Source organism: Pelophylax lessonae, assembly GCF_965119305.1.
Source record: "Pelophylax lessonae genome assembly, chromosome: 3".
NCBI classification, from domain to species: domain Eukaryota; kingdom Metazoa; phylum Chordata; class Amphibia; order Anura; family Ranidae; genus Pelophylax; species Pelophylax lessonae.
The window spans coordinates 587,416,049-587,436,478 of NC_138770.1; the positions used below are offsets into that span (position 1 = coordinate 587,416,049).

General features: G+C 45.6%; 1 protein-coding gene across 1 annotated transcript in view; it reads left to right on the forward strand.

Annotated features, from left to right (window-relative positions):
- The window catches only part of APLF (aprataxin and PNKP like factor), a 472,148-nt gene that overhangs the window by 41,540 nt on the left and 410,178 nt on the right, over positions 1–20,430 (forward strand). The window contains exon 2 of the mRNA XM_082250272.1: positions 14,711–14,782. Coding sequence (XP_082106398.1) covers positions 14,711–14,782 — 72 coding nt within the window. The remainder of the gene's footprint in view (positions 1–14,710; positions 14,783–20,430) is intronic.

The following is a 20,430-nucleotide window of genomic DNA, read 5'->3' on the forward strand; positions in this document are numbered from 1 at the left end:
GATGTCTGATTGTGACCAAATAAGCACTGAAGAGAAGCGACTTTGGAGGACTGGTCACATGGAGAGAATGGAGCCTGTGGGTACAAAGGATAAGGTAAGTATAAATGCTTTTTATATTAACTAAGACAAAAATGAGCATTGATCCCTTGCAGTATGGGGGATCTCCACTGCAAGGGTAGCTTTGGATTTTAATGGGGGTTTCACCCTGAAAGGATTAAATGCTGGTTTGTGCCTAGGGTCCAAGTAAAAGAGACTTTAATACTTACTCTCCCCCCTGCCATCCAATGTTTTCTTCTCTGTGATGCTTTGGTTTGTTGGCATTGATGAGTGCCTGCAACTGCAGGAGCGCCTACAGGATTGTGGATTAGATCAGTTAAAAATCTTTTTTGCTGCCCCTAGGCTCAAATGGGAATTTCATCCTTGCACTATGGGGAGATGGGGGGGCTTTCGCTAAGTTCAGCTTTAAATCTTCAACTTAAATCCAACTTCTAAACCCAACTCTTAACTAGGAACACCTCCAAAAAAAAAAAAAACTGACTGATGTTCTAACTAGGGATCAACCGATTATCGGCAACACCGATATATCGGCGGCCGATATGCACTTTCCCTGATATAGCAGAACCGTCCCCTGAGGTTACCGATATTGCCGATATTTAGGTAAAGTGCTTGTACCGGGGTGATGCCTGCAGCTAGAGGCATCACCCTGGTACCGGTGTCCATAACCGACTGTCGTCTGACTTGTAATGACAACCGATGTGGCTGAGAAGCCGCTCGGCTGTCATTACAAGGAGCGGGAGGGGCATCCTGCCTCCACCGCCGCCGCCGAAGAGAAGACTCTGGTCTCCATGTAAAAAACCCGGAAGTGATGTCATGAGTTCTACTTTAAAGGATAGGTCCACCCTAATACTAAAATCCCTGCATCTATAGATCTCCACTTTCTAACACTAACCTATGTAGCCCTGTAAAGAAAAAAACAGTATACATACTTTTTTTGAAGCCAATCCGATCTCCAGCGGCGGAAGCTCTGCAGAGGACACGGCCGACAACGGCTGGGAAATGAATGGGAAGTGACGTCACCCATAGACTTACTATGGAGCCTCATTTGTCGGCTGTGTCTTCTGCATCCGCCCCCACAGCAAAGCTGCAGCTGACAGCTCAGCGTCGGATCGGGTCAGATCTGCTTCAAAAAAAGGTATGTATACTGATTTCTTCTTCACAGGGATAGATAGGTTAGTGTTAGATCGTGGAGGTCTATAGATGCAGGTGGGGTTTTAGTTTTAGGGTGGACTTATCCTTTAACTGATCTTAGATGCCGGTGTTCCGTGAAAAAACCATACCCGTGAGAAAACCATACCCTCGTCACTTCCGGTTCAGCTACGGAGGGTATGGATTTCTCACGGTAGTTAAACTTACGGCGCTTACATCAAAACAGCTTATCTGCAACATAAATCATCTCCGCTCTTCGCCCTGTCACTGCCCTCATCTCCGGTAATAAATATAAAAGCGGATCACGGAGCCGCGATCTCCGTCACATTTACATCTCATACTCCCGCCGCCGCTTTTATATTTATTACCGGAGATGAGGGAAGTTACAGCGATAGCAGAGGAGATGATCGATGTTGCAGCCGAAGTGTTTTAATGTACCCGCCGCAAGTATTACATTAGACACAGTGCCGTGAGAATTTCATGCCCATCGAGCATGCGCACTTGTCAAATTCTTTCATGTTCATTTACGTATCCGGGGCTCTGAGCATGCGCACTGCTGCGCTGCTCAGCTGTTTCAGACCGGAAGTGACGACGGTATGGTTTCTCTACGGGGTATGGTTTTTTAACGTTACACCGGTGTTCTCTAGCCTTGTTGTTTAGACTCATTACAGTCCAATTCTGTGAACCATGCCCCATCCCCCCTCAAGGGAACCTTTTCCACAACCATATTGATTATTTTACTTCCTCTTTTCTAGTATCGTCAGGTGAGTCATGTGACCTATTAGGTCGTCTTCCTTTTTGATCTTTTGATGGTGGTGGATTGCCCTGAATGATGATAATAAATTCATTATGCGCAGTATTGATGCAGAGAGCATTATCATCATCCACAAGCAGGATAGGAGTTGGTGCATCACACATACCTATAGCATCATGGGGTATGCAGTTCATGTATAGTCATTAGTCTGGTGGCTGAAATAGATGACATTCAGCTGCAGAGAGAAGTCAGCTCTGAAAGTGGAAATAAAAACAAAAAGCTGAGCGCCTCTAAGTGTTATTAGTTTAATTAACCGCTTGCCGCCCGCCCGCCGTCATATGACGGCGGAGCAGAGCGACCATTATCCTGGGCCGCCGTCATATGACGGCGGCACTTTAAGCAGGGCAGGCGCGCGATCGCGTGCGCGCCGCCCTGCACTGCCGGTGTCGGGGTGTCCCCGGGACACCCCCCGTCACCGGCAGGGGGGAAACAGCCAATGGGCGTGGCTGTTTCCCACGTGATCGGCTGTGTTCCAATGACACAGCCGATCACAATGAAGGCGCCCACTAGATGACCGCGCATGCGCGATCGGGAGCGCGCAGCGCGGTCATGTCGGTGGCACTGTGTTCCGTAGGAACACAGCTGTCACCGGCGGTAGTAAACAGTCACTGACAGTGACTGTTTACTATGTGATCGGCTGTGAATCCATTCACAGCCGATCAGAAAATGTAAACAAAGAGCAGTAACTCAGTGTTACTAGCTCTTCTCTCCTCATACAGTTTCCAGTATGAGGGGAGAAGAGCTAGAAATAGTGAGTTACTGCTCTGTACACATGTCACAAAGTAAAAATCACACTAATAAAGGTCCCCACACAGTCCTCAGCCCCCCCCAATGTCACCTGTCACCCAACAGTCACCTCATCAGTGCCCAGAAATTGACACCCATAACGTTCACATGTGAGCGCAGAGATCGCAGGCAGAATCACTGCGATTCTGCCCGCGATCCGGAAATCATTGCAAATCGCGGGACGCCTGTGCGTTGCCCCTGATTTGCAATAGCACCCCAAACGCTGTGCAATGTTGCCGCCATTTCCGCCTGCCGAATCGCGGTAACATCGCGCAAACATCGCATGACGCCCAAAAAAGGTACAAGAGTTTCTTTGGAGCGTCATGCGTTGTTTGCGCGATGTTACCGCGATTCGGCAGGCGGAAATCGCAGCAACATCGCACAGCATTTGGGGTGCTATTGCAAATCACGGGCAACGCACAGGCGTCCCGCAATTTGCAATGATTTCTGGATCACGGGCAGAATCGCAGTGATTCTGACCGTGATCGCTACGCTCACATGTGAACATAGCCTAAAGTTCACCGGTCACCAGAGACTGCCATCAGTACCGCCATGCACCATCGCCCGTCACCTGTCACCCATCAGTGACCATCGCCCGTCACCTGTCACCCCATCAATCACCGTCACCTGTCACCCCATCAGTCATCGTCACCTGTCACCCCATCAGTCATCGTCACTTGACACCCCATCAGTGATCGTCACTTGTCACCCCATCAATCATCGTCACATGTCACCCCGTCAGTGACTGTCATCTGTCACCCCATCAATCATCATCACCTGTCACCTCATCAATCATCATCACCTGTCACCCCATCAATCATCGTCACCTGTCACCCCATCAATCATCGTCACCTGTCACCCCGTCAGTCATCGTCACCTGTCACCCCGTCAGTCATCGTCACCTGTCACCCCGTCAGTCATCGTCACCTGTTTGCCATATACATGCAATCACTTACTGACCGCCTAACGACTATATGTGTCGGCCATTAAAAGCTAAATACTGGGGTTATGGCAGCAGATAGCCCCCATAACCCCGGTATTTTTTGAAACGGCGGGCGGTCGGCTTTCAGATAAGGGTGGTCCCAGTGGCGGATTCGCCGCGGAATTACCCTTACGGTGCAGGGAAAGAGGTGCCCCCCCCCCTCCTGCCGCGTCCCAGACGTTTTCCCAGCTTACCGGACCCGCCGGCAGCGGGGAAAACTATCCGGTCCCGGATCCTCAGAGACAGGAAGTCGAGTGAGGGCAAGATGGCCCTCACTCAACTCTATGGTCTTGGAGGACCGGAGCTACGTCAAAAGACGTTGCCTAGCAACCGGTTTAAAGGGCCGCTTTTTTTTTTTGCTTTTTTTTTTCCCCTCTTTCAACAATTTTTTTTTTTTTTTTTTCTTTTTTAGTGTAGTTGTGAGGTGTGAGGTCTTTTTGACCCCAGATCTCACAATAAAGAGGACCTGTCATGCCTATTTCTATTACAAGGGATGTTTACATTCCTTGTAATAGGAATAAAAATGATCAAAACATTTTTTTTTTTTTAAATTGTGTAAAAATAAAAAAATAATAAATAAAATAAATAGAAAAAAAAAAAAAAAAAAAAAATTAAAGCGCCCTGTCCCCGTTAGCTCGCGCGCAGAAGCAAATGCATACGCAAGTCCCGCCCACATATGTAAACGGTGTTCAAACCATACATGTGAGGTATCGCCGCGATCGTTAGAGCGAGTGCAATAATTTGAGCCCTAGACCTCCTCTGTAACTCTAAGCTAGTAACCTGCAGAAATTTTTAAAATGTTGCCTATGGGGATTTTTAAGTACCAATGTTTGGCGCCATTCTGTGAGCATGCGCAATTTTTAAGCATGACATGTTGGGTATTTAATTACTCGGCGTAACATTATCTTTCATATTATGGAAAAAAATTGGGCTAAATTTACTGTTTGCTTATTTTTTAGTTCAAAAAAGTGAATTTTTTTCAAAAAAATCGCATTTGGAAGACTGCTGCGCAAATATGGTGTGATAAAAAATATTGCAACGATCTCCATTTTATTCTCTAGGGTCTCTGCTAAAAAAAAATATATAATGTTTGGGGGTTCAAAGTAGTTTTCTAGCAAAAAAAATTATTTTAGCTTGTAAACACCAAGTGTCACCAAGTGTGTAAAGCGCTACTTGGATGTGAGGCCTATGTATGTGGCCAGGCTGTGAAAAAGTGTTACACATGTGGTATCGCCATACTCGGGAGGAATAGCAGAATGTATTTTGGGGTGCAAGTTTTGCTATGTGCATGCGATGTGTTAGAAATATTGCATAAATGGACAGCTTTGTGTAAAAAAAATGTGTTTTCATTTTCTTTCCACATTTTCCAAAAACTTGTGGAAAAAAATGACATATTCAAAAGACTCATTATGCCTCAAAAATTATACGTTGGGCTGTTTGCTTTCCAAAATGGGGTCATTTTATGGGGGTTTCCATTGTCCTGGTGCTCCAGGGCCTTCAAAAGTGCGATAGGTTGTCAGGAAATGATATGTGTAATTTATGCTCCTAGAATGCCGGACGCTGCTACTCGGATGTTAGGCCTCTGTATGTGGCCAGGCTGTGAAAAAGTCTCACACATGTGGTATCGCCATACTCAGGCGGAGTAGTAGAATGTGTTTTGGGGTGTAGTTGCAAGTATACATGTGCTGTGTGAGAGAAATAACCTGTTAATACGGCAATTTGTAAAAAAAAATAAATAAAAAAAAATAAATCTTCATTTTGCAAAGCATTGTGGGAAAAAATTACAACTTCAAAAAACTCATCATGCCCCTTATTAAATACCTTGGAATGTCTACTTTCCAAAAAGGGGTAATTTGGGGGGTATTTGTACTTTCCTGACCTTTTAGTGTCTCAAGAAATGAGATAGGCCTTCAGTACATCAGGTGTGATCAAGTGTGATCAATTTTCAATGAATAGCACCATAACTTGTGGACTCTATAACTTTCACAAAGACCAAATAATATACACTTATTTGGGTTTTTTTTACCAAAGATAAGTAGCAGTATAAATTTTGGCCAAAATTTGTGAAGAAAAATGACTAATTTGCAAAATTTTATGACAGAAACAAAGAAAAATGTGTTTTTTCACGATATTTTCAGTCTTTTTTTATTTATAGCACAAAAAATAAAAAACCCAGTATTGATCAAATACCATCAAAAGAAAGCTCTATTTGTGTGAAAAAAAGGACACAATTTTTGTATGGGTACAGTGTTGCATGACTGAGTAATTCTCAGTCAAAGTGTGAGAGCGCTGAAAGCTGAAAATCGGTCTGGGCAGGAAGGGGGTGAAAGTGCACTGTAGGCAAGTGGTTAAAAGGGTAAGGCAGGTACAGAAAAACTGCTCACATTTAAAACAGTATAAAATAGCTCATCTGTTAGGTGGTCTGCAGGAACACAGGGGTCCACGGCTGGATGTTGTGGCTCCAGGAGGGGGTGCAGGGGATGGTGAAGGAGGGAGATGCCTGGAGGGCCAGGAGACCAGATAGTAGGATGGCCAGCAGCTTCAGGAAGGTGTTCTGTTCCTCAGTGAGACGCCTGGTGAGACCGTTAGGTAGGATGGCGGGCAGCTTCAGAAGGGCGCCCTGCTCCTCGGTACATTCAGCGCCTACAGACAGGGGAGCCCAGTGTGACAGATCCAGCAGCCAATTGCACAACCCATTTCCAAGCGTGCGCAGTAGCCTCACAGGGCGTGTGCGCTCCTTTCTCACGTGCATTTGAGAAGCCGCCGGCCATCCTACCAGACGGTCTCTCGGTTCACCAGGTGTCTCCCTGAGGAACAGAACACCTTCCTGAAGCCGCTGGCCATCCTACTATCTGGTCTCCTGGCCCTCCAGGCATCTCCCTCCTTCACCATCCCCTGCACCCCCTCTTGGAGCCACAACATCCAGCCGTGGACCCCTGTGTTCCTGCAGACCACCCAACAGATGAACTATTTTATACTGTTTTAAATCTGAGCAGTTTTGCTGTACCTGCATTACCCTTTTAATTAAACTAATAACACTTAGAGGCTCTCTGCTTTTTGTTTTTATTTCCACTTTCAGAGCTGACTTCTCTCTGCAGCTGAGCTGGCACTGAGTGTCATCTATTTCATTCACCAGACTAATGACTATAGATGAACTGCACACCCCTTGATGCTATATAGCAGTGGCGTACCAATAGGGGGGGCGGGGCCCCGGATGCCACACATTAGGGGGGTGTCAGGGAAGGGCCGGCCGCCGGAATGCTTCCGCCGTGGAGGAGGAGGAACTGTTTAAAGCAGAGAGGATGTGAGAGACTCACTGTCACTCCCGAGCCCTGAATACACAGCGATCGGCGGGCGCTGCCGCAGTTTACTGTGCTGGTTAATGAGAAGGCGATTGGTTGCTAGGACCGCCTACCAACCAACCACCTGCTCTTTAACTAGCACAGTGACTTCTGCAGTTCCCGCCGAGGCGCCGATCGCTGTGTATTTAGGGCTCGGGAGTGACAGTGAGTCTCTCTCACATCCTCTGCTTTAAACAGTTCCCCCTCCTCCGCTCTCCTCCTAAAAAGGTAGGGGGGGGCGGGGGTCCTTTGGAGTGGGGGGGCTTTGTATTGTAAAGAGGTTATTTTGAGGGGGCGGGGGTTGTATTGTAAAGGGGTTCTTTGGAGGGAGGGGGGGGGGGGCTTTGTATTGTAAAGGGGTTATTTTGAGGGGGTGGCTTTGTATTGTAAAGGGGTTCTTTGCAGGGGGGGGGGGCTTTGTATTGTAAAGGGGTTCTTTGGGGGGTGGCTTTGTATTGTAAAGGGGTTCTTTGGAGGGGGGGCTTTGTATTGTAAAGGGGTTCTTTGGAGGGGGGCTTTGTATTGTAAAGGGGTTCTTTGCAGGGGGGGGCTTTGTATTGTAAGGGGGGTTCTTTGGGGGGGGGTGGCTTTGTATTGTAAAGGGGTTCTTTGGAGGGGGGGCTTTGTATTGTAAAGGGGTTCTTTGGAGGGGGTCTTTGTATTGTAAAGGGGTTCTTTGCAGGGGGGGGGGCTTTGTATTGTAAAGGGGTTCTTTGGAGGGGGGGCTTTGTATTGTAAAGGGGTTCTTTGGAGGGGGGGGCTTTGTATTGTAAAGGGGTTCTTTGGGGGGGGGCTTTGTATTGTAAAGGGGTTCTTCAGGGGGGGGGGGGGCTTTGTATTGTAAAGGGGTTCTTTGGGAGGGTGGCTTTGTATTGTAAAGGGGTTCTTCTGGGGAGGGTGGCTTTGTATTGTAAAGGGGTTCTTTGGGGGGGGGGCTTTGTATTGTAAAGGGGTTCTTTTTTGGGGGGGTGGCTTTGTATTGTATAGGGGTTCTATGGGGGGGCTTTGTATTGTATAGGGGTTCTATGGGGGGATTTATTGTAGAGGGGTTCTATTGGTGGGGGCTTTGTATTGTAAAGGGGTTATATTGGGGGGCTGTGTAATGTAAAGGGTTGTATGGGGGGATGGGGCTTTGTAATGTAATTGGTTCTATTGGGGGGCTGTGTAATGTAAAGGGTTCCATGGGGGGTGGGAGCTGTGTAATGTAAAGGGTTCCATGGGGGGATGGGGGCTGTGTAATGTAAAGGGTTCTAATGGGGGGCTGTGTAATGTAAAGGGGTCCAGGGGTACAGGGGCTGTGTAATGTAAAGGGGTCCAGGGGGTAAGGGGGCTGTGTAATGTAAAGGGTTCCATGGGGGGATGGGGGCTGTGTAATGTAAAGGGTTCCAATGGGGGGCTGTGTAATGTAAAGGGGTCCAGGGGTACAGGGGCTGTGTAATGTAAAGGGGTCCAGGGGGTAAGGGGGCTGTGTAATGTAAAGGTGTCCAGGGGGTAAGGGGGCTGTGTAATGTAAAGGTGTCCAGGGGGTAAGGGGGCTGTGTAATGTAAAGGGGTCCAGGGGTAAGGGGGCTGTGTAATGTAAAGGTGTCCAGGGGGTATGGGGGCTGTGTAATGTAAAGGGGTCCAGGGGTAAGGGGGCTGTGTAATGTAAAGGTGTCCAGGGGGTAAGGGGGCTGTGTAATGTAAAGGTGTCCAGGGGGTAAGGGGGCTGTGTAATGTAAAGGGGTCCAGGGGTAAGGGGGCTGTGTAATGTAAAGGTGTCCAGGGGGTAAGGGGGCTGTGTAATGTAAAGGTGTCCAGGGGTAAGGGGGCTGTGTAATGTAAAGGGGTCCAGGAGTAAGGGGGCTGTGTAATGTAAAGGTGTCCAGGGGGTAAGGGGGCTGTGTAATGTAAAGGTGTCCAGGGGGTAAGGGGGCTGTGTAATGTAAAGGGGTCCAGGGGTAAGGGGGCTGTGTAATGTAAAGGGATCCAGGGGTAAGGGGGCTGTGTAATGTAAAGGGGTCCAGGGGAACGGGTGCTGTGTAATGTAAAAGGGGGTCTCCATACATTTTACACGTGACACGTCAATGGGCAGTTCGTCGCCTGTGGGGGGGGGGGGGAGGTGCCAGATATAGGATCCGCCCCGGTGCCAAATGCTCTAGGTACGCCCCTGCTATATAGGTATGTGTGGTGCGCCAACTCCTATCCTGCTTGTGGAGGATGATAATGCTCTCTGCATCAATACTGCGCATTATGAATGCACGGCACAAAGCACAGGTGAATCCATGACACCCTGTATAGGTCTTCTAGGTTGTCATTCAGCTCAGAAGACTGAGGACATCCTGTGGCAAAGAAGAGGTATTGCAGGAGCTAGCTGTGGTTTGCAAACCAGGGGGGCATTTAAAAAAAAAAAATAAAAAAATAGCCTGGAGTTGGGCTTTACGTTTTTACCTTATTTCTTGAATTGTCAGACCAATTAGTCATTTCATTATATTGTCTGCTCCCGTCGTTGTAGTGGATAACTTGACTGACAGTTGAGGGATAAGTTATTTTATTTAAAATGTTTCTACTTACTGCCAGCCCTCTCTATATTTTTCCATGAGCTACTGGACAGACAACAGTAGTGGGAATAAATCCAGGGGATGGCAGAATACACAGATTCATTTCAAGGTTACTGGCAGGTGGAAATGAAGACTTGGCTGCAGTTCTCACATATTGCGGTTCAATACACATGAGAATGGATTTGAGGATTAAGCAGAATATCAACCTGATAAAATACAATTTTACCATTTGCAGGTCACGGCATGGTGGAGACTTCTGAGGCTTCATTGTGCCAAAACCAAGGGATAGAAATGTACAAGTTATTCCAAATGTTCTGCTTCAACACAAATCTTTTGTTTGATATTAAAGTAGACCCCTGGCCATGGTACTAGATGAAAGGTTTTAGCCCAAAGGCAAATCTATTCACTTCAAATATTTGAAAGTCTAACAGCCATTTTTTTGTTTGCGATAACAGACAGTTTATTCAATTTTTGATCAAAATTTGTTCAGGTTTTTGAATCCAGTACAAGGAATGGGGGTTTGTATGGTATTGGTGAAGAAAAGCACATATACATAAAGCATTATCAGACGTTCTATGTCTTTCTAACTACTGGCTGACCATTTGTAGGTCATTTCTACGTGAGCAATTACAGTAAAACCTTGGATTCAGACTAACTTGGTTTGAGAGCGTTTTGCAAGACAAGCAAAATTTATTTTATAAACGAGCGATGTTTTGATATACAAGTAGCGTCATATCGCAATGTAGCAATATGGTTACATTTATTGAAGGTACAACATTTAGCAACTCGCATGGTTGATGATTAAAACAGACACATCTAAGTATGCAGGCATCCGGGGTAAAGCTGTCCACATAGACCGTCCTCCACACTGCCATCTACGTCATCCCTTCCACACTGCGCTCCACGAGCACTTCAAGCCTCAGTTTAAGATCACTCTACTGCAGGGTAGTCTTCCCGGTCACGACTGACGGCGGTGAGGATGGTCTATGTGGACAGCTTTACCCCGGATGCCTGTATACTTCAATGTGCCTCTTTTAACCATCAACCGTGTGAGTTGCTAAATGTTGAACCTTTATTAAATGTAACCATATTGCTACACTTAGAGCCGGTTCACACTGGAGAGACAAAGTCTCTCCAACTTTGAGGCGCCCCGTGCAGCACCACTTCATCGCGGCTTGCAAAAGACTTCTATAATAGAAGTCAATGCAAGCCGCTCCGATGTTGCCCCGAAGTCGCCCGAAGTAGTGCAGGAACCTTTTTCTAAGTCGGAGCGACTTGTGTCGCTCTGATTAGAACGGTTCCATAGCACAGAATGGAGCACGACTTGTCAGGCGACCAAGTCACCTGACAAGTCGCGGTAGTGTGAACCAGGACTTAGAGGCGCCTCTCTTCTCTTTTATACTCTGTAGCTCCTGCTGGATTTTGCTTCTAATCCCCTTGTGGAGGCGCCATTTGTGGATGGATATTTTATGGTTACACAGTCTATCACATTGCTATAATCTTTTTATATGGACTATAAACTGAATAACTTAAGGGGAAATTCGCTTTGATATACGAGTGCTTTGGATTACAAGGATGTTTCCAGAACAAACTATGCCACAATCCAAGGTTATACTGTACATGAAATCAGCTACAAATAGCTGCGGGAGCTGTCAGTCTCCTATTGCTTTCAGTTGAGGAAAGAGGAAAGATAGCGCTGGACCTGTGGGGTTATCTTACTAGTATTGGTAACTTAAAGTATTGATGTTGGTGTAAATGATCTTATTCATGGGCAGGCAGCTTCTACACCCCAGAGGATCCCCACAGTCTTCTTGGCTTATATGGTAATGTAATAAGAATGGAAATTGAAGCGCCACACAACTTTATTCCATTTAGGTCCCTTTGACACTTGTGCGACTTGTCCTGCGATTTGGGACCGCAAAGTTGCATGACAAGTCGTACGCCATGATTTCCAACGAGTACCGTTCATATCTGTGGAACTTCAAGTTGCAATGACTTCAAAGTAGTCCCTGCACTACTTTGGCCTGACTTTGATGTGTTTTTCGGTCCATAGACATAGGCATTGCTTCACGTCCAGTCAAAATCGCAGCAACAAAATCACAGTAAAATCGCACAACTTTTAGGTCACACAAGTGGGAAAGGGGCATAAAAGTCAGGGGTACAATCCAAAAAAGTATCCAACCTGTTTCGGGGGTCCAAGCACCACCTTCATCAGGGCTTGACTGGCAGAAATGTGAACAAACCAGGAGTGAACAGGACCTACAATTGTATTTTTTCCAGTGTGAATTACAAGCACAGGCCTTATCAGCAGCTGCCAAACAAGAATTACATTTTTTATGATGGAGTCTGGAGCTCCTCTTTAATTTACTTTTATTTTACCTTCCATTGTTCTTTATTCTTATGTCCCTCATCAACATGCTAATGAATTTTTTAAATAAATCTACATATTACATTATACACTATATTACCAAACGTAATGGGATGCCTGCCTTTACACACACATGAACTTTAATGGCATCCCAGCCTTAGTCCGTAGGGTTCAATATTGAGTTGGCCCACCCTTTACAGCTATAGCAGCTTCAACTCTTCTAGGAAGGCTGTCCACAAGGTTTAGGAGTGTGTCTATGGGAATGTTTGACCATTCTTCCAGAAGTGCATTTGTGAGGTCAGGCACTGATGTTGGATGAGAAGGCCTGGCTTGCATTCTCCACTCTAATTCACCCCAAAGGTGTTCTATCAGGTTTCTAGCAGTGTGCATTAGAAGCTGCAGCAATTCAGATAGAGCCCACCTCATTTCCTGGCTGAAGGATGTCAAACATCTTCTAGACCTTTCCTCCCCAGCCTGACTGTCCCTGACCTGCCTCTTTTAGGGTCCTTTCAAACGGGCTGCCCGATCAGATCCGCCTGTCAGTTTTTCAGGCGGACCTGATCGGACTCTCCGGTCTCTCTCTGCCCCCCCCACCTTATGGAGCGGCTAATGTCTGCTGACACTCGCCACCATCTGATCCGATACTGCCCGCAAAAACTAGACGGTTGGTGGTCCTATTTTCCATCCGTCTGGCGGATCGGATAGGATCAGATGGAAACAGACAGGCGGTCCATTTACATCCGTCTCCACTCTGCACAGCGAAGTGGACAGGACCTGTCATCGACCTGCTCAGTGGGAATCGGCGGAATCCACTCCACAGGCACCTGTGTGAAAGGGGCCTTACTCGTTTGACTTCAGTTCTTTTAATCATGGAAGCTCAGTGTCACATGTGGGGGTTACATAGGCAGTGTGTATACAAATGCAGCCTGTCAAGTAATGCCATAGACGGTTTGAATCTCGACTGGTTCAGAAGGGACTGGCCAAGATTTAAACTATGTTCGGGCAGGCTGAATGTACCCAAGCTGATAGATCGATCAACTTAGGTACAACCAGCCTGTCAAATTTTTAATTCAATTATTGACAGTAGCTATAGCTGCTAGCAATAATCATTGTGTCTGTGTGTTCTCCGGCATGGAAGACTTGATCCCCCCTCCCGCTGGGAGAACACAATGGCTCAATGGGAGGGATTCCTCCATCAACTCTGACTGTGTTTATGGGGAATCAAGCGATTTTCTTTTCTGCAACCACTTAATGTTCACCCATTAAGGCATTTTTATCTTTGCACACCACCTCCAAAAAAAGCAGGGGTGCTAGAATGCTTAGGAAGGTATATACAACACCCTGCCGGCCCCTCCCACCAGCCAAGACCTGCCTCCATTGCATAGAGAAGTGCAGAGATAAAATCTAAAAAAATCTAAAATAAGATAGGGATGGAGAGCGTATCAGAGTAAAAAGTGCAACTGGTTTAGTGGTAAGCATTTGCCATTGACCATAGACCTTACTCAGTTCAAGGGTGTACCCACCCTATCTACAGCAGCAGCTGATGTCAGGGTGGGGGGGAATGGGGAGGCAGTCACGAGGAACAGATGAGGCATGATTTTCCTTCGTCGGAGAACATAAACTGATAGTGCGCACGTTTTTGTGTATCGTTCATTTTGACCTCGTGCCGACAGAATCAGATCCTCAACCCTGTTTATTTCCTCTACTTTTCTCATCCACATGCTAATAGTCGGGGGGTCGGGGTCTCGCCATCGAAGAGGGATACAAGCCTTCGCGGCATCCAAAAAGTGACGAATGATAGAATGTTTGTACTTTCTAGCCGGTATATCCAGGGCATGAAGAAGAAAGAAAGAAGGTTCGTCAGGTATTGTACGTTCAGTGAATTCCTGGGACACCTCCCGTACTTCTCTCCAGAATCCCTCAAGTCTGGGGCAATCCCAAAAAATATATAAGAGGGTCCCCCTTTCCTCCTGACAACGCCAGCATCTATCTGACACATTTGGCAAAAATGTATGTAAACGCGTCGGTGTGCGATACCATCTGGATATCAATTTGAAGTTCCTTTCCTGAATCCGCGTGCAAATGGAGGATTTGAACGTAAACTGTAATATATGTTGCAGTTGGTTTGGGGTAAACTTGCAGTTCAGGTCCCTCTCCCAACTGGCGATGTAAGGTGGTCTGTATCCCAAAGGTGGGGTCACTATAAGAGAGGAGGCTATTGAGAGCACGTGGGGCAACGTACCCGTTTGTAAACAGGTGTCCTCGAGGGTAGTAAGTGGCCTATCGAACTCTCTAGACTGGGGTAAGGATTGACAGTTTTTTTTTTATTTTTTTTAATGAGTAGTCATGACCTTTCCTAATGTTGCTTTGTGGTGTGTTTGGTTAGTTTTTTTTTTTTTTTTTTCTTATTTTACGATGTTTGCTGTGCTCATATATTTCTTTAATTGAGATGTATTTATGTTATGTTTATTATTTTATTATTATTTTCAATTATTTATTGAAAATGTTTAACTATCAGCTTGTTAATTTGACTGCTCATTCTATAATTTGTACAAATGAAAGTTCCCATTGTATGTGGTCAATATTTTCTTTTCTTTTTTCATTTTTTTTCACATTTGTTTATTGTGAGGACAACCTCATAACGTCATATCTCCCCATCTCCTTTTATCTTAGGTTGCAGATAAGAGAGTGTCAAGAAACCATGCTGTACTAGAGGTGGTGGATGACAAGCTCCGCATTAAACCGGTAATTACTGATGCAATCGAGTAGTATGGTCCATATAAAAGAACTATGCCGATTCACAATTTCTTATAGCATTTCTGTTGTGCTGGGGAAATACAACACGGTGTATTAGCAGATTTATGTTACACTTTACTTGTTTGTGAGCAGATGGATTATTTATTGTTCTTGGTATGTGTCTGCTCTAGTAGTGCAGAGAGGTAATGGAAGTATATTAGGAGGGCATTAGAACTGGGCTGTGTGGGTAGGTATAATTTACAAATGTTAAAACTTCGTACTCCACCCGGAACTAAATTTGTGCCTAAAGGAAATTTTCTGCAAAACTGGCAGAGATTGTGTTAGCTCAATCTTGTCAGGAGGCAATTACAAGATGATCCACGGCCCCTCAGTCCCAACTCCCCCTGTATAGTGAATTCTCCGTCTGCTGGCCAGGAGATGCAACGACACATATCAACTTAAGCATAGCGTAGACACGTCTAGTTTATTTCAAGTTTCGCTCACACATTTAAAGGAAATTTGGGCGGCAAAACCCCGTTTAAACCAGTTAATTCATGGGTCAACTTATCAATAGAACATATCTCACAGAAACAATACATGAAAAGGCCCTTGTGTTCCCATACATCTCTGTCAAAATTGTGTTTTGTGGGAAAGCCGCTCCGTCTGTGTTCAGCTGTCTGATGTGTTAATGTAAGCAATTGTCAATTGTGTTCAGGTGTTGTCTGTCGTCTATATGCAAAACCTAACTTGTTAAGTGTCCAAATGAGTGAATGAAAAGGTGTTTAAAATGTAAACACCTATCAATGTCTTGTCGTCTATATGCAAAATACAGCTGCCAAGTGTCCAGGGTGTATGAATGAGGTGTGTTAGTCTGACTCGTTACTATGTAATTGCAAGGGACCACATTCCATTGGAAAGTGGGCATGAGCTGAAATGTATTATGAAATATAATATTTCAGTAAGGCACGTTGATACATTCTTTCAGATTGGTAACCTCTGAGCTTCCTAAAGTAGAAGAAAAAGTTTGTTTGGAAAAAAAAAAAGAAAAGGTTACCAAATACCCCCCTATTTAGCCCTCGTTCACATTAAATGCGGCTTTGAAATTGTGCAACTTTATCTGAAATCGCATGATTTCAAAGCCGCATGTCAGTCGGGTGCGACTTGAAAGATATCTGTGCAGCTTCATGCACATATTTCTATTGAAGTCGCAGCAGAAATCGGCAAAAGTAGTGCAGGAACTACTTCTGCAAATCAGTGCGGCATCACCCTGATTTGAATGGTGCCATTGGCTGGCAATAGACTGCAACTTCTCAACTCGCATGACATATCGCTCCAATGTGAACGGGAGCTTAAGGATACAACACCTTGATAACTGGCTGCAATAGGCTGCAACTTGTCAACTCGCATGAAAAATCGCTCCAATGTGATTGGGAGCTTAAGGATACAACACCTTGATAACCCTGCGAGAAATGGATGCCTGGGAGATAATGCCATGGCTGTAAGGGGATTCCGCACTGTCATTGGCCCCTCAACAGCAAAGAGTTTAGCTTAACTTTGCAGCCATGTGACCACGTAGAAAATCTTAAAAAAAAATAAAAACTAATGTACAGTATTCAGAAAGTGACTAAAAAAATGTGTATGTGTACACGCACACGCACACATACTTAGCTCAGGGACACTGAGCCTGTTACAATGCAGGCTCTGGTCACCACGTAGCTTTCCTGCTCAGCCACTGACATGTAGTTACCAGCAGCACTGTGCTCACTGAACCTGAACCCATAATTTTACCAGTCTCTGCATCACTGAAGAGACTTGGTTGCTGTGTCTGCCTGTTTGACAGGCGGAGCGGCTGGGCAGGGAACTCAGTAATGCTGAGTCTACGGAGTACGGAGTGTCTGGTATGGACAGTCTATCCACTTTAAGATCAGGCCTTCTTCTGACACTTTTTGTTTACAAGTTTAAATCAGTATAGTTTTTAAGAGACCCTAGGTAATAAAATGGCGGTGGTTGCAATTTTTTATGTCACGGTATTTGCACAGTCGTTTTTTCGAACGCAATTTTTTGGGATAAAAAAAGAAAGGCTATAATGAATTTCAATGCAAAAAAAAAAAAAAAAACAGTATATAACCCAATTTTGTTTGGTACATTATAATAGATGTTATGCCAAGAAAATAGATACCGTACCTGACATGTCACGCTTTAAAATTGCGCACGCTCGTGGAATGGCAACAAACTACGATACTTAAAAATCTCCATAGGTGACGCTTTAACATTTTTTTACAGGTTGCCAGTTTAGAGTTACAGAGGAGGTCTAGGGCTAGAATTAATGCTCTTGCTATAACGTTTGCGGTGATACCTCACATGTGTTATGCGAACAGTGTGTACATATGTGTCTATGTATGTGTTCACTTCTGCCCACGAGCACGGAGGGATGGGGGAGCTTTACATTTTTTTTTTTTTATTATTATTTGTTTATTTTTCTTTCTTTTTTTATATTGTCTGTTAAATTTTCTTTTTGATCACTTTTATTCCTATCACAAGAAATGTAAACATCTCTCGATGTTGAGGAGGAGAGATGATCTGGCGGTGCCTAACCTCTGTGTCCAGCCACACAAACTGCTGGATCGTTTCCAGGGCTTGTTTGTGAAAATGGTTGAGAATGGTAAGCCCAAGAAGGATTGACAAGTGGGGGGGGGGGGTTTCTAAAAGCGACCCAGCAGCTGTTCAGCCACTCGGATCACTTTTATCTAATAGAGGATCGCTGGCTGGAAAAAAAAAATCCTGGGTTGTGGCTGAAAGCTTATAACCCCGGTAAACCACTTCAAACCTGGAACGTGAATGTACATTAGGGGGTCTGGCGGCCCTTCTGCTCTTCACCCTGCCACCATGAGTGCTGCCTTGGGCAGCTGCCTTATTTGATCTTAGGGATGTCATGGTCTTGACTGAGGACATTCACCCTCCATATTTGGGAATGAACTATTGTGAGGACAGAAAGCAATAGATATATATTCCAGTGGGGACATTTGTTTCTACCTAAGAGGGAAAGTACCTGCTTTTTGAAGGGATTCACATCCCCTTCCTGTTGTTTCTCTGGGACGGGAGGTGATAGGCAATCTGTAAAAATGACCAACTCTATCAAAGTTCCAGCACAGTCGGGTTAATTTACTACAGTTGTTTAAGGTTTTACCTACCTCAGCTCTGGAAGGTTTTAACCCCTTCATGGCCAGGCCATTTTTTTTTGCTATTCAGCACTGCACTACTTTAACCACTTAAGGACTGGAAGGTTTTACCCCCTTAATGACCAGGCCATTTTTTGTGATACAGCACTGCGATATGGGCTAAGCTTTTAAGCCGGGTCCTGGAGGGAGAACAGCTGCCTATGCTGAGTTGGCAGACCAGCTGGTCCAGGGGCTGCAGTTTATCTGTAATGCCTGTTTGGATGCGGCTCCCCTACTGGCTTGGCTCTCTGTTTTGGCAGTGGTCCTTTGGCGTGTAGTATGGCTCAAATTCTGGTCTGCGGAGCAGACTTCTAAAAAGGCCTTGACTGATCTCCCCTTTCAAGGAGATCGCCTGTTTGAAGCTATCCTGGATGACATCATTAAAGGTCTCACAGGGGGAAAGAGTACCTTTCTTCCACAGGCTACTAAAGGCAAGGAAGTTTTTTTGCCACTCAGAGTCGACTGACAAGGGTTCGAAGCCTTTCAGGGCCTGCTCTGGAGGATCCAAACGAACCTGGCCTGGTGAGCTGAGAACGGGCTTCTCCAGACCCGTAGACAAGGCTCCTTCAGCATGAAGGTGCACCCGCACCCGTATTGGGGGTGGGGGGCATCTTTGCTGGTGTCCAGAGCCGTAGACTTCCCCGGTACAAGACAAGTGGGTCCACAAAGTCATTCGGTCCGGCTACAAGATCAGGTTTCATTTTGTCCCCCGGCAAGGTTCTTTCCTTCCAACTTGCATTTGTCCCCGGACCGCTTACAGGATCTGTTTGGGGCGGTACAAGACCTGTTACTTCAAGGGGTGATTGTCCCTGTTCCGACTTTAGAAAGTTTTCCGGGTTTTTACTAGGGATGCACCGAAATTTCGGCCACCGAAATTTTCGGCCGAAAATGGGCCTATCTCATTTCGGCCGAAAATGGGTTAAAATGCCGAAATTAATGGCCGCAGCGCAGGTTTGAAAAGTCCCTGATTCTCCCGTCCGTAGGATAGGAGAATCAGTCTGTTCAATTAGAAGCTGTGGCTGCAGCAGAGCGCAGCGTCTGTGACACCTCGTCTCTCACACAGCCCAGCAGCGAGCAGTACTCACCCCTCCCAGACACGGACAGGAGAGGAGATAGGCACACACACAGCTCGTCCTCCTCCCCCTCCCCCTCCCACCCCAGTTTTTCTGTCTGCCCGGGGCCGCCCACTCTCCTATCTCGGCGTATGTGCAGGACAGAGAGGGAGATGTGGGCGGGAAATATGCAGAACAGCAAGCAGCTACGTACACGTTCCAAGCCTCATGAATGAAATCTGAGCCATCCTTTTTTTTTTTTTCTCTAGCAAAGCGTCCACATGACAACCAGTGAAACTAGTTGTTAAAACTCTTGGGCTATCTTGACCAGTATCTGCCAAAAGCTCCCTGCCTTTGAACTGAAAAGAAGCAGTGCAGAAATGGCAGTAACAAACACCAAATTATTCCAAACACAGTTCAATTACTTTGCTGTTTTGTAATTAAGTTTATTCTAATGTTTGAAATAATGTCAGTTTTTAAGACATGTACTTTATTTGAAGGTTAATTACCCTGAAGCAGCAAATTTACTTTTTTACTTTGTATGTATACATAATGTTTCATTTAAGTTTATGCAATTCTGTGTTCTATAGGAACATAAAAATAAATCTTGCGTAAAAAAAAAAAAATTAACCCCTTTTGTACTGCATTAGTGCAACCAGTATCAGTGCAGCCAGTGTTAATTAACACTGATACTGGTTGCACTAATGCAGCACAAAGGGGTTAATTAACTGCCACTGGTCGGTCACTAATGCATCAGTGACCATAAGTGGCAATACATTAACCCCCTCATGCTGCATAATACAAATACCATTGGTAATTAAATTAACCTCTTGCCAACCCATCACAGTACATATACTGTGACAGGGTGGCAGCGACAGGTGTACGTCGCTGCCTGTTTTTGATGTATGCCCCTGTTCTATCTAATTTAAAATTATTTGGGGGAAAAAGTCATTTTCGGTTTCGGTTTCGGTTTTCGGCCAAGGGCATCCTGCATTTTCGGTTTCGGTTTCGGCCCAGAATTTTCATTTCGGTGCATCCCTAGTTTTTACTCAAACCGGTGTACAGTTCCCAGTTAGGAAGGCAAGGTGCGTTCAATCCTAGACCTCAAGGGGTTGAACAGCTTTCTGTGGGTACAGAAGTTTAGAATGGGGTCCCTTTGCACGGTGGTGGCATACCTGGATCAAGGGGATTTTCTTGCCTCTATAGACATCAAGGATGCTTACCTTCACATTCCAATATGTGCTGGTCGCCAGCTCTTCCTCCGCTTTGCCGTGGGAGAAGAGCATTATCAGTTTGTGACGTTACCCTTTGGTTTCGCCTCTGCTCCTCGGGTCTTCACAAAAGTGTTAGCCCCGGTGCTAGCATTTTTACACCAACAGGGGATTGC